The sequence below is a fragment of the Taudactylus pleione genome, unplaced genomic scaffold, assembly GCF_031769625.1.
Source record: "Taudactylus pleione unplaced genomic scaffold, aTauple2 ptg000199l, whole genome shotgun sequence".
Classification (NCBI taxonomy): Eukaryota; Metazoa; Chordata; class Amphibia; order Anura; family Myobatrachidae; genus Taudactylus; species Taudactylus pleione.
The window spans coordinates 7,152,725-7,166,294 of record NW_028284601.1 but is presented as its reverse complement, the minus strand read 5'-3'; the positions used below and the strand labels follow the sequence as shown (position 1 = coordinate 7,166,294).

Here is a 13,570-nt window from a genome sequence, read left to right as displayed (position 1 = left end):
AGTGGAGTTGTTGCCCATAGCAACCAATCAGATTCTAGGTATTATCTTCTAGAAGGTGTTAGATAAATGATAAATGGAATCTGATTAGTTGCTATGGGCAACAACTCCACTTCTAAAAACTTGCACTTTAGTAAATATACCCCTTTGTAGTCTCATAATCGCTTTAAAGGCAACAAATTAAGAGGTTTCCAAATGCTGCTGGCATAAGAAAAATGCGGCATGCTGGTTTCCAAAAACGAATGGACTCTTAACTTAAATTTGTGCCCCCCCTCCATTCTCTTCTTTGAAAAACAAAACTACACTGTAAGTAAATGAATGCAATAAAATGATTTAATGTACTTGGACCACTCGTGGCTGTTGGCATATGTGCACTCGCAGTGTAATTAAAAGTGTGAGTTTAATGACTGATAATGAGCAGAAGTGTGGCTACAGCCTGAGAGGTTGTTAGAGGTGTGTATTTAGAGCCTTAGAAAAAAAAGACACTTCTGCTTTTCCCGAAAATATTATGGTTATTTTAAATCAAATTGCGCATGTGTATATTATATATTTATTTATTTTTATTTTTTAAGTAAATAAAACAAAGAAAATGGCAGAGAGAAAATAATCAATGAGACCCACAATCCTCTCTATCTGTAACACATGCTGCTGTTTGAAGTTGGGCTATAGTAAATAACTTGATATCTCCGTGTTGATGTTTTATGGATGGTGAAAGGGAAAGGGTTTAGGATATAAAAGCAGGGCTGCAGTCAGAAGGCCATAGTGCAAACTCCTCCAGGAATACACCAGGCAAGACGATCAACAGTTTAATGGATTATTGGAGAATAAAACTGCAAAGTTTTATATGGGATACAACTGGAGGGGGATAAAAGTACTGTCGATGGGACGGAGATGTCTCCTCTTTGATAGTAACGAGCTGCGCTCTCTGCTTTATGTCTCCAGGTCAGAACAGAAAAGCCTCTATTCTCTTCCAATCCAGAGCTTGACAATCTGGTAAGAATTGTGTGTGAACTTGATGTGGAATTATTCATTATTATCTGGTGTATTTTATAAGCTGATCACATTTCATGATCATTGTTATTGTGTCTGAAAACATACATTTAGAGTATACAATCTTAGCCCGGCAGACTGTAAGCTCTTGGGGCAAGGGAATTTTCCTACTCTGGGTAGCATAGGGAGTGTTTATTTTTGAAAAAAAAAATTTATACCACCTCTTTATGAACTCAAAATTGAGGCCTGGGATTTATTTCATGGCGTTTGTATTTTTGTGTATATGTATATTTTGTATTAATACATCTCTCTCTTCTTATCCATAGATGATTCAAGCAATCCAGGTTTTAAGATTTCACCTGTTAGAGCTAGAAAAAGTAAGTTGGTTGAAGCAATTTTTAGACTCCTAGGGGTAAATTTACTAAAGCGAGAGTTATTAGAAGTGGAGATGTTGCCCATAGCAACCAATCAGATTCTACTTAACATTTAGCTAGCACCTTCTAGAAGATAATAGCTAGAATCTGGTTGCTATGGGCAACATCTAAACTTCTAAAAACTCTCACTTGAGTAAATTTATTTACTGAAGGTCGTTCTTTAATCGATTAAAAATCTATATAAATCTATCAACATCGATTTTGTGTTTCAGGAGCAAAGTCACACATTTACTAACAGACGATTTCTTTATCAATTTTTATGTGTTAGCAATTTTTCGGTTTAATCCCTGAAACACAAGATCGATGTTGATCAATTTAGATTGTTTTTAATCGATTACAAACGACCTTTAGTGAGTTTACCCCTGGCGCTTTGTCTACAGTGTGCATCTTTATTTATTTTAGGAATCATTTTATATTTCAGTTTAGTTGATTGAAGTGAACTAAAGTTGTTTTGGGCGATTTGGTGATATACACCCCGATCTGCAATATACATATGCGGGGAAGTCAACCGATGAGCGGAGTGTACTAGGTGCAAGGAAAGGGTTAGGAAAAGCTGAATGTTGCAGACACCTGCACCCAGGATGGTCAGGGATAGGAGACTTGGGGGGGTAAATGTAATAGTCTGCGGACTTCAAGCATTGGCGAGTCCCGTGCGAGACTGCCCGATGTTTTAAAGTAGCAGTCATTTAAATGACAAAATCAGGTTGATTATGCCTTTTAAATAACGGCTACTTTAAAACATCAGGCAGTTTCGCACGGGACCCGCCAATGCTTGAAGTCCGCAGACTTACATATAACCCATGAACTACAAGTATATGTCCCCAATTTACAGGTATACAGTGTTTGCTATTTTTTTAAACCTTTTTGCTGACCAGCTGAGCTTACTATCAGATTTATAGTGGCAGGGGTCACAAAGGTCAGAATGGACTGAAACTGGGATTGAACCGGGGTCTTCCGCAAGAGTCTCAGTGCCAGTGTTATGCGCCTATAGGTGGATGTCATAAGTGGCATCATGGTTGATCATATTTACCACAGTGATTATACTGGCACACAATAAACATACAGTTGTCCTGGTAAGACTAGATTGCAAGCTCTCGTGGTCAGAGTATGTTTGCACCTGCTAGATCCTTACTTGTTCAGTGTATACTGTGAGGGTTGTACATAAATACATTAAGGTCCACTGGATATTTAGGTCAACTGCTGAACAGTGCATGTAGTTTTCTGTCTATTTTACACGGATGGATGCGAGGTGCAGTAATGAGCTGTGTATGTATAGAAGAGGAGACACACCAGGGCGTGCTGTGCTTGCCTGCAAGCAGGAAAAGGTTAATTGTATAGTCAAATATGACTCCCCCCTGCCTCCTCCCATATGGAGAATCCCAGCAGCCTCTGGATGAGCTCTGCTGGCACATACCACTTTGAAAACCAGGGGAGGGGGCGAGAGATGAAAGGCTGTACTTCAGAACTGCCCCTCTGGTTTGATAAGCTAATGAGCTCATTAAAGGATACAAGAGGCGCTGGTGGTTTGTAACCAGATAATCCTCTTGTTAATGTGGTAATTAACCCTTTGATTCCCTTTGCTGGCCTGCTGGGAATCGAGGAGGATTAAAGAACAGGCCTGGGGGTTGTAGAAGTGGGAGGTAGGGGCTGTGTTTTAAGAGAGAAAAAGATGGCCACTTGTAGGGTCACCTAACACTCGGGTTACCCGCTGGCAGCAGGCCAAGTCTTTCAGATATCACGCCCTGTATCTTCCAGTCAAGTAAATGGAGTTTATGGGCATGGTTAATGTTCAGCAGAGCAATTGTATAGACTTAGAGCAGAGCTGCGTAACCTCCAGACTGAGCAAGCCAGGTTTTATGGATAGCTCCTATTAATCGCATGTAAAGCATTTGATTGTTATGCCAACAATCTGGCCTGTTAGAGCCCTGACACTGAACCATGGCATGCTACATACTGTAAGGCTTACAATACTGTCTAATACCCTTCCTGAGGTAACACAGCCATAGCACGACTGTCAGTTTCTGTGACTACCATACACTGGTTACCACTTACCTGGTATCTATGGCTCATCTGAGAAAGGACTCGGTCTGACAGTATGTAACATACAGCTCTGTGCGCTGATTTGCTAACAGTAGAAGATCTTTGATCGAATCTTAAGGCGCACATCCACTAGCAGATATTAACGAGCGATTGCACAATTACGACATCGTAATCGTGCAATCGCTCATTCATCATGCACAAATCGTGCACTATAATGTCGGAAACAACCAGCGACGCGCGTTCCTGGTGGTTGTTTCCGACATCAATCATCGGCTGAACATGCCGGTCAATCTGCCGATAACGACACAGTGGCCATGTTCAGGGATGATGGAGGGTGCCTACGCCGAACAACTAACCGTTCAGTGTAGGCACTGCAGGGGATGGGGAACGACGGTACGATTACGATGTCGTAATCGTGCTGTCTTTCCATAGTCGCCTAGTGGATGTGCACCTTTAGGTGTCGCCAATTCTCGAGCAGGTAATTTCACCTCTCTGCGTCGCAGGCAACAAGTTGAAATGGTAAGCTCAGTTGAACAGGACAACAGTGCATGGATACACAATCTGTACTCTAGTGTGTAAAGCTGTTTGTTCTATATAACTGCAGGCAGCCTTAAGGTTACAGTAAGGTTGTATTCCACAATACATAGCTTTATCGTCTGCACGCCATAGACACGGGTAAAGGAACAGTGTAGAAAGTCGATATGACCTGATGACCCTGCAGGTCACTCTCTGCCATGAGATCGCTGGTAAGTGTTTCTAGAGTGGTAAAATGCCAGCAGCGTTATCCCATAAAAGTCTATTAAGTGGGGGATTAACTGATTAGGGGAAGAATGTGATCACGTCGTTTAACTCTGTCATGAAATCCTGCAAGTGCTCTATGTGAAGAGCCCCGTACTTGTGGCCGATTAACCATTTTTTTTTTCCCTCTCGCAGGTTCACGACCTGTGTGATAATTTCTGTCACCGATACATCACCTGTTTGAAAGGCAAGATGCCCATAGACCTGGTGATAGATGACCGCGACGGCTCCTCCAAATCAGACTTGGAAGATTTCACGGGATCCTGCACTAGTCTATCAGATCAGGTGAGAATCTGAGCTTCACCAAGGGCCCTAACCTGTTTCCGCTCTGCTCTTCCCACCATGCAATGTGCATCTGGGGACAATTACTAACCGTGCTCTCCTCTGTGTTGCTACCTCAACGTATGCATATTAACTTCAAGCGAATGTATTTGGGATGGTTTCAATATCCAAGAACTGCTGGTCTTACACTGACGCTAATATAAGCATAAGTACCTGCAGCATAACCAGGTAAGGATTTACAGAGCTGAACAGGAATGGTGCAGAGTCGTTCATTGTTGCTCGCTGCAGAAAAAAAAAAAAAAACAGTTTAAATCCAACTTTATTGATCTTGTTAAACCGTAAAACAGACATAGGGCCTAATACGGAGCCTGGACATACCATGTTGTCAGGGGTGAAATGCAATATATTTATCTGCATGCAGGGAAAATACTGGCTACATTTCCATTCAGCAGTGAGTTGAGCTAGGACACCACCCCTCCCAATATTATAACCGGCCACGGGGTAGATTCACTAAGGAGCGGTTTATAAAAGTCGCCGATCTTCGAGGGCTTTGACCGATAATTTTAAAAAACGGCAATAGGGCCAATACTAAAAAAGCCTGTTTTCGCATCTACTCCTATTGGCGTTTTAAAATTATCAGTCCAAGCTGCTTCGATAAATCTACCCCCACGTATTCTACATTTGCCATCCCCCTGTTGCAGTGCTACAAAGTTTTGTCAAGGTGCAAAATTGCACCTTACTGGATTTACTACTAACTATAACTAACCAATAATACGTATTAACTTCAAATGAGTGTATATGGTATATGTGTCCCGTAATTATCAACTATAGGCAAGAAGTGTTGATATTACCCTGGCAGCCCCTGCATAATTAGAGTAAAATAAATTTCTATGACCAGCAGCAGGGACATGTCTCCGTGTCCATTAGCAAATGTATTTCTGAGCGATGATAGACAAAAGATATCCCTTGAAAATTCCGGTGGCTGTGCTGAACGATATCTGTCATGTACATGACAGATTTTGGCAAACGATGAACGATATCGCATGACATCATTCAGGGAGCGGATTTTTTTCTCTGCAGCGCTCTGTAGCTGCTGCTAATATCTTTCGTCGTTCGTCGTTTACCGCATATAAACTGCCAGATATTTCTAATATCTGGCAGCGATATGCGATAATTGACCAACGTGTTGGAGAGATGAAAGATTCAATTTATCGGCCGCGGGAGTGCGCATCTGTCATCGTTCAGGGCCTATCCATAGCAGATAAATTGAACGATTGAACGATATATATTTCTATCGTTCAATTTGTCTGCTAATGGATAGGCCCCTTTAAGCACAGCCAATGCGATATGTCGGTGAACGATCACTTGATCGTCCATTATATCTGTCAGTGTGTACCCAGTATTACAGTTGCCAGTGGTGACAGTAAACTTGGGATAATGTATTTAAGCCTTACAACACGGACCCTCATCTGATCATGTTGCAAATTTCTTGGGCTGGAAATTAGTATCCATAGATTATTTATTTAGGACGGGCTAATATACAAATCACCCAGATAAGGTCACCCTTATTTATTTCTTTGGCATAATCCATAAGATGTATGTGTGTATACAGGTTGCCTATTGTAATGCTAGTCTTCTAGGGTACATTAATGGGGGAGATTTTGATAGAACCGGACCAAGCACACAGGAAGACTACACTGCATCTTTAATGAGGCACATCCTAGGATTGTTAATTGTTGGTTACACTCCCCTCTAGATAACGATGGTCTACCCGGCTTTCTCCCACCTCTCTCTTCTCAAAGTAATGCAGGCGATGCATTTGCCTATAGCTGGACTGATGCATTTTTAATATTCCTCGAGGCTACAGAGCGAGCAGGGTACAGAGCGAGGCCTCTTACTGAGTGCACTAATTCCAAATTCCGAGCAGCAGCCTATTGTGTGCTTGTCACCCTGTGCGCAACGTCGCTGCCTAACCCCTTCCTCACCAGAGGCTGCACACCCCGCATAACTAATGCTCATTACACCTCCAGCCTCTACTGAACAGCACCATTCCCTTTATCATCCTGTATAGCTAAAGCATGTGTGCATGGCATCGTCCAGCCTTTCTAACAAATCTTCCATGTAAAATTAATCTGGTTGTCTACAGAACAATGGAAATCTGACGCCAGTTTATTCCCTAAAAGGTGGGAGATATTTTAAGATGTCGCTGAAACCACAGGGAGAGGGGGCAATTTTTATTGTTTTTGCATGTCCACTGTTCTTGTATGTGGTCCCCGCTCCAACGTACAAAAGATAGGGTGGGGGGTTCAGCTGGTTGTTCCATTAAACCTTTTTGATATAAAGTTGATCTAACCTGGTTCACTGTGTTACCCCCTAGTGGCTGTTGTGGGTATTTACTTTGCAAATAACCATTGTGTAGCCACTCAGCAGTCTGTGCTGGTGTATTATATATGTATGGTATCTGGAAGTGTGTGGCCCTTAAAGGGACATACTGAAACATCTGCCACTTTATGCTAATGCCGCTACAAAACCCTTGCCTGGTGTACGTCCGAATACGCAAGGACTGAGGCGCCCACTGTCTGCGTCCATAGGCGCTAAAGTACTAATTGGTGCATCTGTAGATGCACCCCCGGTCACACCATCGAAACTTGCACCATCCCTATAGGCAGGTACGGTTTATCTGTCTGTGCATGGCCACCGATGTGAGCGGCCGAGGGCCTGGGGCCTGATTCAGAGCCGGTCGTAAGCGGCCGCTCGTTCACTCTGAGCGATGTTCGCACATCTGCGCATGCGTATGGGTCGTAATGCGCATGTGCCAACCAGTCATTGCGGTCGGAAATCGAGCGCTCGCAAAATAGCGAGTGCCTGCTAATTTGAGTGACAGGATGAGGCGTTTGTGGGTGGTAACAGGGGAAGGTGCTTGAAAACGGGGAATGGAGATCCGAACGCAGGCGTGCCAAACGGTCAAAACGGGCGTTTTAAGGGTGTGCATAATTAGCAAAGCAGCGTCATCGACCACGGCACTTGGTTGTTTCTTAGCCTGAACTGTTCGCATGACTGCGGTAGGAAAATCCAACCACAAGCACTGCGAGCAGTTCAGACGCCTTTCGATGTACTCGATTAATCAAATAAATAGCGGAGATGACGTAGGATGCGAGCGGCCAGGGGCGTCTTTACAAAATAGCGAGCGCATGTTTCGTTCGCTCGCTCAGACATAGAGGCGTCAACAGACCGCAAAGAGCGAGCGCTCAATTTAAATAGCCGGCCCCTTTTTCTGAACGAGCGAGCGCAAATAGCGTCCAGCTCTGAATCAGGCCCTGTGTACTAAGCCACATTCACCCCTGACACGCCCATAAGATGGATCATCTCCGTGCGGGCGATAAGCCTCCTGCCAATCACCACCCAGGAACACCCAGCACTTTTCAAAGACCTTTCTGATGTCGGGCATCTTGAGCGCCTTTGTGTGTGCACTCTGTGTAACGCCTGCGCCATATGTTTTTAGGGATTTTTGCACGCAGACACGTGAACATCGGCTCTGAATCACTTCCCATTGACATGCACAATACTAATCTGATCAAGCCACAGAAATGATTCTATGTCCGGACTTCCTCATGTAAATTACTAATAACTTCATAAATGGGTAGGGGATGATGTTACTGAGTTTTGGATGCCGTACCACATGCCTGCCATAACCACGTGACAAATGGAGACATGCAGAAACTGCACATCATTTAAAGATAATGGGGGAGATGTATGAACCGCCGAAGCGATATCAGCGCACGTTAAGTGCCGCTATAATACATCTCCCCCCATTGAAACTTACACTCCCGAAAATGTTTTTTTTTTTTTTTAAAGTTGATCAGGTTTGAGCGTTCCGTGCTGACACTGCAAAGCACAATTATTGCTCCAGTAAAGATGGCTTCTTAACTTCACAGCCCGGCGGTTGTACCTCCATGTTTGCATGATGTGGCCTGATCACTGGCAGCCATGTTCTGTCAGTGTTACCATGAGCATTTCCATTATGTTTTGGAGCCACTACTGGACGTGTTGTGAGTGACGCCACACAGGGAGAGCAATGCCAAAGACATCATGTGTGGTTAACTGGCTTCAGGAGGAATTGACCCAAATGTGTGTTCGTAGGGTAGGGAATATAGATTGTAAGCTCCACTGGGGCACGGACTGATGTGTAGGATTAGAGATTTTCGGTAATATATGGAGGCTATATAAATAAATTATAATATGTAATGCCATGGGCCAGCGGCATAACCAGGTATTTGAAGGCCCCATAGAAAAAGTTTGTAAGGGCCCCATGTACCACCCAATGGTGATAACTGTATATAACACATGTAACTTTGACAAGGGAGATGGGCCCCCTCAGCTCTGGTCCCCACAGCAGCTGCACCCCTTGCACCTATGGTACGTAGGACCATCCTATGGGCTATAAACTGCATACCTGAGCCTTGTTTCCATAGCCAAAAGTACATTCTAGGCAGCAGTACATTGTCATCCAAGCAAGGACCAGGGCTTGGAAAAATAGGCTCAGGAACTGGAGGTGGAGCTATACAAAACAAATAAATAAATATATATATATTCATATATATTCCAAGGAGTTGGTTAAAGGTATAAAGGCTTATCTATTCCTTACTGCAGAGTACAAGTCGTCACAGGACGACGTTTCGGTTAGTGAAGGTAGCCTTCTTCAGGACATGCTCCCCAAACCATGGGCCTTTCTTGGTTTGTTTCGGGAGTCTTATTTACTACTGTGAATATATATATATATATACATACATATATATATATAATATAGTGTTTAGAAATAAGGTACTCTAAAAAGCACCTTTGAAATAAAACTTATCTTATGGAAAATACATTTTGGCCCAGGACATTACGTCATAGTTAATGAGAGGTTCAGGAAGTGAGTTCCTGCTGAGAAATAACCCTGGCAAGGACTGACTCATTCAGCATGTTTCTGATATTGGTACACTCTGGTCTATGGAAGAACTGGCCCATTAAACATGTCAATGACATTTTAAGCACAATCTGGTCCTAGTAAGGACTAACCTTTCACACATGTCACTGGGATTAGTGCACTTTGTTCCATGGAATAACCCATCCATTAAACATGTCACTGACATAAGTACAGTCTGGTCCTAGAAAGGACTGAACTATTAATCATGTCACTGATGTTAGTACAGTCTGGTCCTAGGAACGCCTGACCTATTATGTCACTGATATTAGTACAGTCTGGTCCTATGAAGGAGTGACCTATTAATTATGTCACTGATATTAGTACAGTTTGGTCCTATGAAGGAGTGACCTATTAATTATGTCACTGATATTAGTACAGTTTGGTCCTATGAAGGAGTGACCTATTAATTATGTCACTGATATTAGTACAGTTTGGTCCTATGAAGGAGTGACCTATTAATCATGTCACTGATATTAGTGCACTCTGTTCCTTGGAATAACCGACCCATTAAAAATGTCGCTCTCAATACACTTTCGTCCTGACCCCTAGATCGTGTTTCTCTTCACATCTAAAAATATGGGAGCATTTTCCTCATTTTGCAGTTGAAGAGAAGGGGGAGAATTAGCATTTAAAGGCCCCACTGCCTGTATTTCATTTACATTTCATGTTTGAATCAATGCTCCCACCCCCCCTGCAGATTTTAAACAAAACTCTGGCAGCCCTGTCTTTCCTTGGGATCAGGTTGCCCGCCTGCTCCCTCTTTAACCCTTGTATCCCACTTCCAGCCTCCAGGTTAATCAGGACAGGGGTAAGGGGTCGTGGTTTTGGTGTATCCAAATATTCACAGCTGGAACCTAAAACTCTCTGATCACCTGGAAGTAGCAGCTAACCACACAGTGTAAGAGAAAGGGAGCTGGGCTGGAGCCTTAAGGCAGCAAGTCCTTTGAATGTGGGATTAAAGGGTCAATAAGGGTCACTTCAGCTCCCAGAGGGGGTGTATGTACAAATGAAAACGACCCCTCACATGCCAGCAGCAGATTTCCTTTCATCCTGCTCTTATCTCTCTGGTGTTGGGTTTTCTAAAAGCACTTACAAAAGGAACCATAGAAAATCAAGTTTTCCCTCTAACGCCTGCAAGTTCTTTCATGAAAGTGTCTGTCCCCCTCTGTTACCAGGTACAGATCAAACTTCTGCTAGCTGCACGAGTATATTGCCACGGGGTCACTAAAGCGGCCATGTATAACTGTTCAGGTACCAAGCACACAGGCCGCATTGGTTTGCTGCATAAGATCTACATGCATACTGCTCGCTGGATGTCAGCTCTGAAGCCCTGATATCTGATTGTAGAGCAGCTATGCAGCATGGATATTTTGTGGCCTTCAACGTCCGCTCTAGGACCCTGCCAAATGGATGCACATTACAGACACCATGGATGTATAACTATCTCCGGTTACTTAATGTGATCTGTGGTAGAAGTAACCTGATTAGAGTAATAAATAACATGCTTTCATTATTAGCCTTGCTTGCACTAGCCTGATCAATACTGGCTTGAGACTGGCTGCTATGTGTTACTGCACACTGGGCTTATTCAGAGATGGACGCAAATCCCGTAGCGGCTGCGATTCCGGATGCAGCGGGCTTACGAGCATATACTAATTACCCAAACATCACTCACTCTGCAAATACATCCTTTCTGCAGTGTCATCGCTAATACATTGACTCGTGTGCGCAGTGTGGCAACAAAAAAATAAATAAATCGTTCCACTGCGTGCAGGTATCTACATTACGTCTGTCTCTGAATCAGACCCACTGTTCAAAGTCTTTATAATTGGTAAGTGTGGTGTGAAGTTTCAAAACGTTCTCCGGAGGCCTGTGGGTGACGCTCCTTTTTGAAAAAAAGGGTGTAAAAAAAGTAATTTTGCAAATATTGCAGGAGATGTTATTTCCAGTTAGGTTCTGTTTTGTTCTTCCTACATAAGGTGGTGCAGTTTTGAATGTAATGTCCTGTTTGTTGATCATTTCCGTTGGTCTTTAACCCAGAATAACTCATGGATCCGTGATCACGATGAGACAGGCTCCACCCACTCAGGAACGCCGGGTCCGTCCAGTGGAGGGTTGGCTTCGCAGAGCGGGGATAACTCAAGTGAACAGGGTAAGGATGGCATGTATGTTTAAGCCGTGCCTGCTGTTAGTGGCGATTTGCACAGGTAAGAAAACTATAAAAGTTCCACCATGAGATAAATAGGGCCTTATACCATAGCTTGCGAGACGCAGACAGGGGGGCGATTCCAGCGAGTGTGCCTGTCTTTTTAAAGCGGCAATTATTTATAAACTTAAAATAACCTGCTCTTGCCATTTAAATAATTGGTGCTTTTAAAATATGGGCAAACTCGCCGGAATTGCGCTTCTGATTTCATATATCCATCTAGCTAATAAATATATATGTGTGTGAGTGTGTGTATGTATATATGTGTGTAGGTATATATTTATATGATATATATATATATATATATATGTGTGTATAATATATATATGTATCCACTAGGCCACAGAGGAATAATGAATTGTTCTTTTGCAAAGGCTGTGTTATTAGGGCAGCAGACTGTTCATTTTGCAGACTTGCATGAAGGGGTAGTGCCCAGATATTGAGTAGGGGGTTGGCACAGGACCTCACCAGGGACAATTGGGTAAGCCAGCTACATTTGGAGTTGGTCATGAAGGCATTTCAGTGTTTGCTTATAGATCAGGATGACTGATATGGTAATTAGGAGTGGGATTCCAGCACTCTGAGTAGAATGGGGAGTGCCTGAATGAGGGGCCGCAGAGAGGGCAGCCATACACACTGCCGGCTGACCCTGGGGGATCACCGTGGTGAACTGACAAATGCTCTCTCCACAAGTTTTGCTGACCATCCAGTCTTGGTAATGATCTGTGTAACATAAATGGTCCCGATGGGCATTGAGAGGTCTTTTCCCGAGGAATGACATTACTGGAAGAGTCTATGTGCCCCTGTAAGAGATTTAGCACTCAAATCACAGCTTGCTATTTTCCTTGTGCCAAATCCAGGCCCCCTCTCTGATTGCACTACCCCCACCCCCTGTGCTCTCAAACTTCAAGGTCATCAGATAAATGTGCAGAGCCAGTTCTGTGCTGTAACTGGTCTGCTGAAGAAGTTTTTTTTTTTTTCTTTTTCCATCTGTGTGCGACCTCTCATTCATAAATCTCAGCACCCCCCCCTCTGCCCGTCACTACCCCCCCCCATCCCCCCCCCCTTCTCCACTCCTCTTTCTCCCTGCTGCTTCACTGTGTGTCTGCTTCATTGACTCACAGCAAGGGTTGCTATAAAGCCACAGGGAGTGTTGGTTAATCACAGAATAATCCTAAGGGGGGGCTCTCTATAAAGCCCCCAGATCTGGCGGCGCTCTCTCCCCTCTGCCACAGCAGCACCACCTCCCTCTTCCAGTCGCTCCTTGCAGTATGTAAACTGGATTAGTGTAAAATAAACAACTCCAGCAGACGTGTGCTGGCTGTTCCGCAAGCAGCCGTTCTCGTTTAGTCCTACAGTGTATCTGTATAGGTCTGTGCTTCGGAGACTGCATATAATAGCTTGCTGAATGCAGGCCACGCCAGTGCTGGCACTTATAGCACCTATCATTGTGTCTTATCTGATGCCAGAAATGATGGCAAAGGTTCCAATGATCTGGTGATCAGGAATATTAGATCATTGAAGGACAGCGACGATTCTAGTGATCACAGCACAGGGGAGCATCCTGTGTTCGCTACAGAATTTTCTTGGATCAGTTGCTATTCAATCATAGCGTAATAGTGGTACCAGTTATCTGGCAATCCAGACACATTTGAGGTATTTGGGGTTCTATGGTCACTTTGATCTAATAAAGGGAGCAGCCGTAATAGGCTTCTTTGATACGTGGATTGGAGCAGATAAGATTACATTTAATTCTGACAGATGTCATTTTGGAGGCAGGGATTTGTATAATGCTCTGTTAATCTATACTCAAGTTAATATTACATGTGGGGGTGAAATATCAGGTATGAACTT

General features: G+C 43.6%; 1 protein-coding gene across 5 annotated transcripts in view; it reads left to right on the top strand.

Annotated features, from left to right (window-relative positions):
- The window catches only part of MEIS3 (Meis homeobox 3), a 148,355-nt gene that overhangs the window by 117,893 nt on the left and 16,892 nt on the right, over positions 1–13,570 (top strand). For all 5 annotated transcript variants that reach the window (XM_088477080.1, XM_088477081.1, XM_088477083.1 and 2 more), the window contains exons 4-7: positions 940–990; positions 1,314–1,364; positions 4,395–4,544; positions 11,551–11,662. In XM_088477080.1, coding sequence (XP_088333206.1) covers positions 940–990; positions 1,314–1,364; positions 4,395–4,544; positions 11,551–11,662 — 364 coding nt within the window. The remainder of the gene's footprint in view (positions 1–939; positions 991–1,313; positions 1,365–4,394; positions 4,545–11,550; positions 11,663–13,570) is intronic.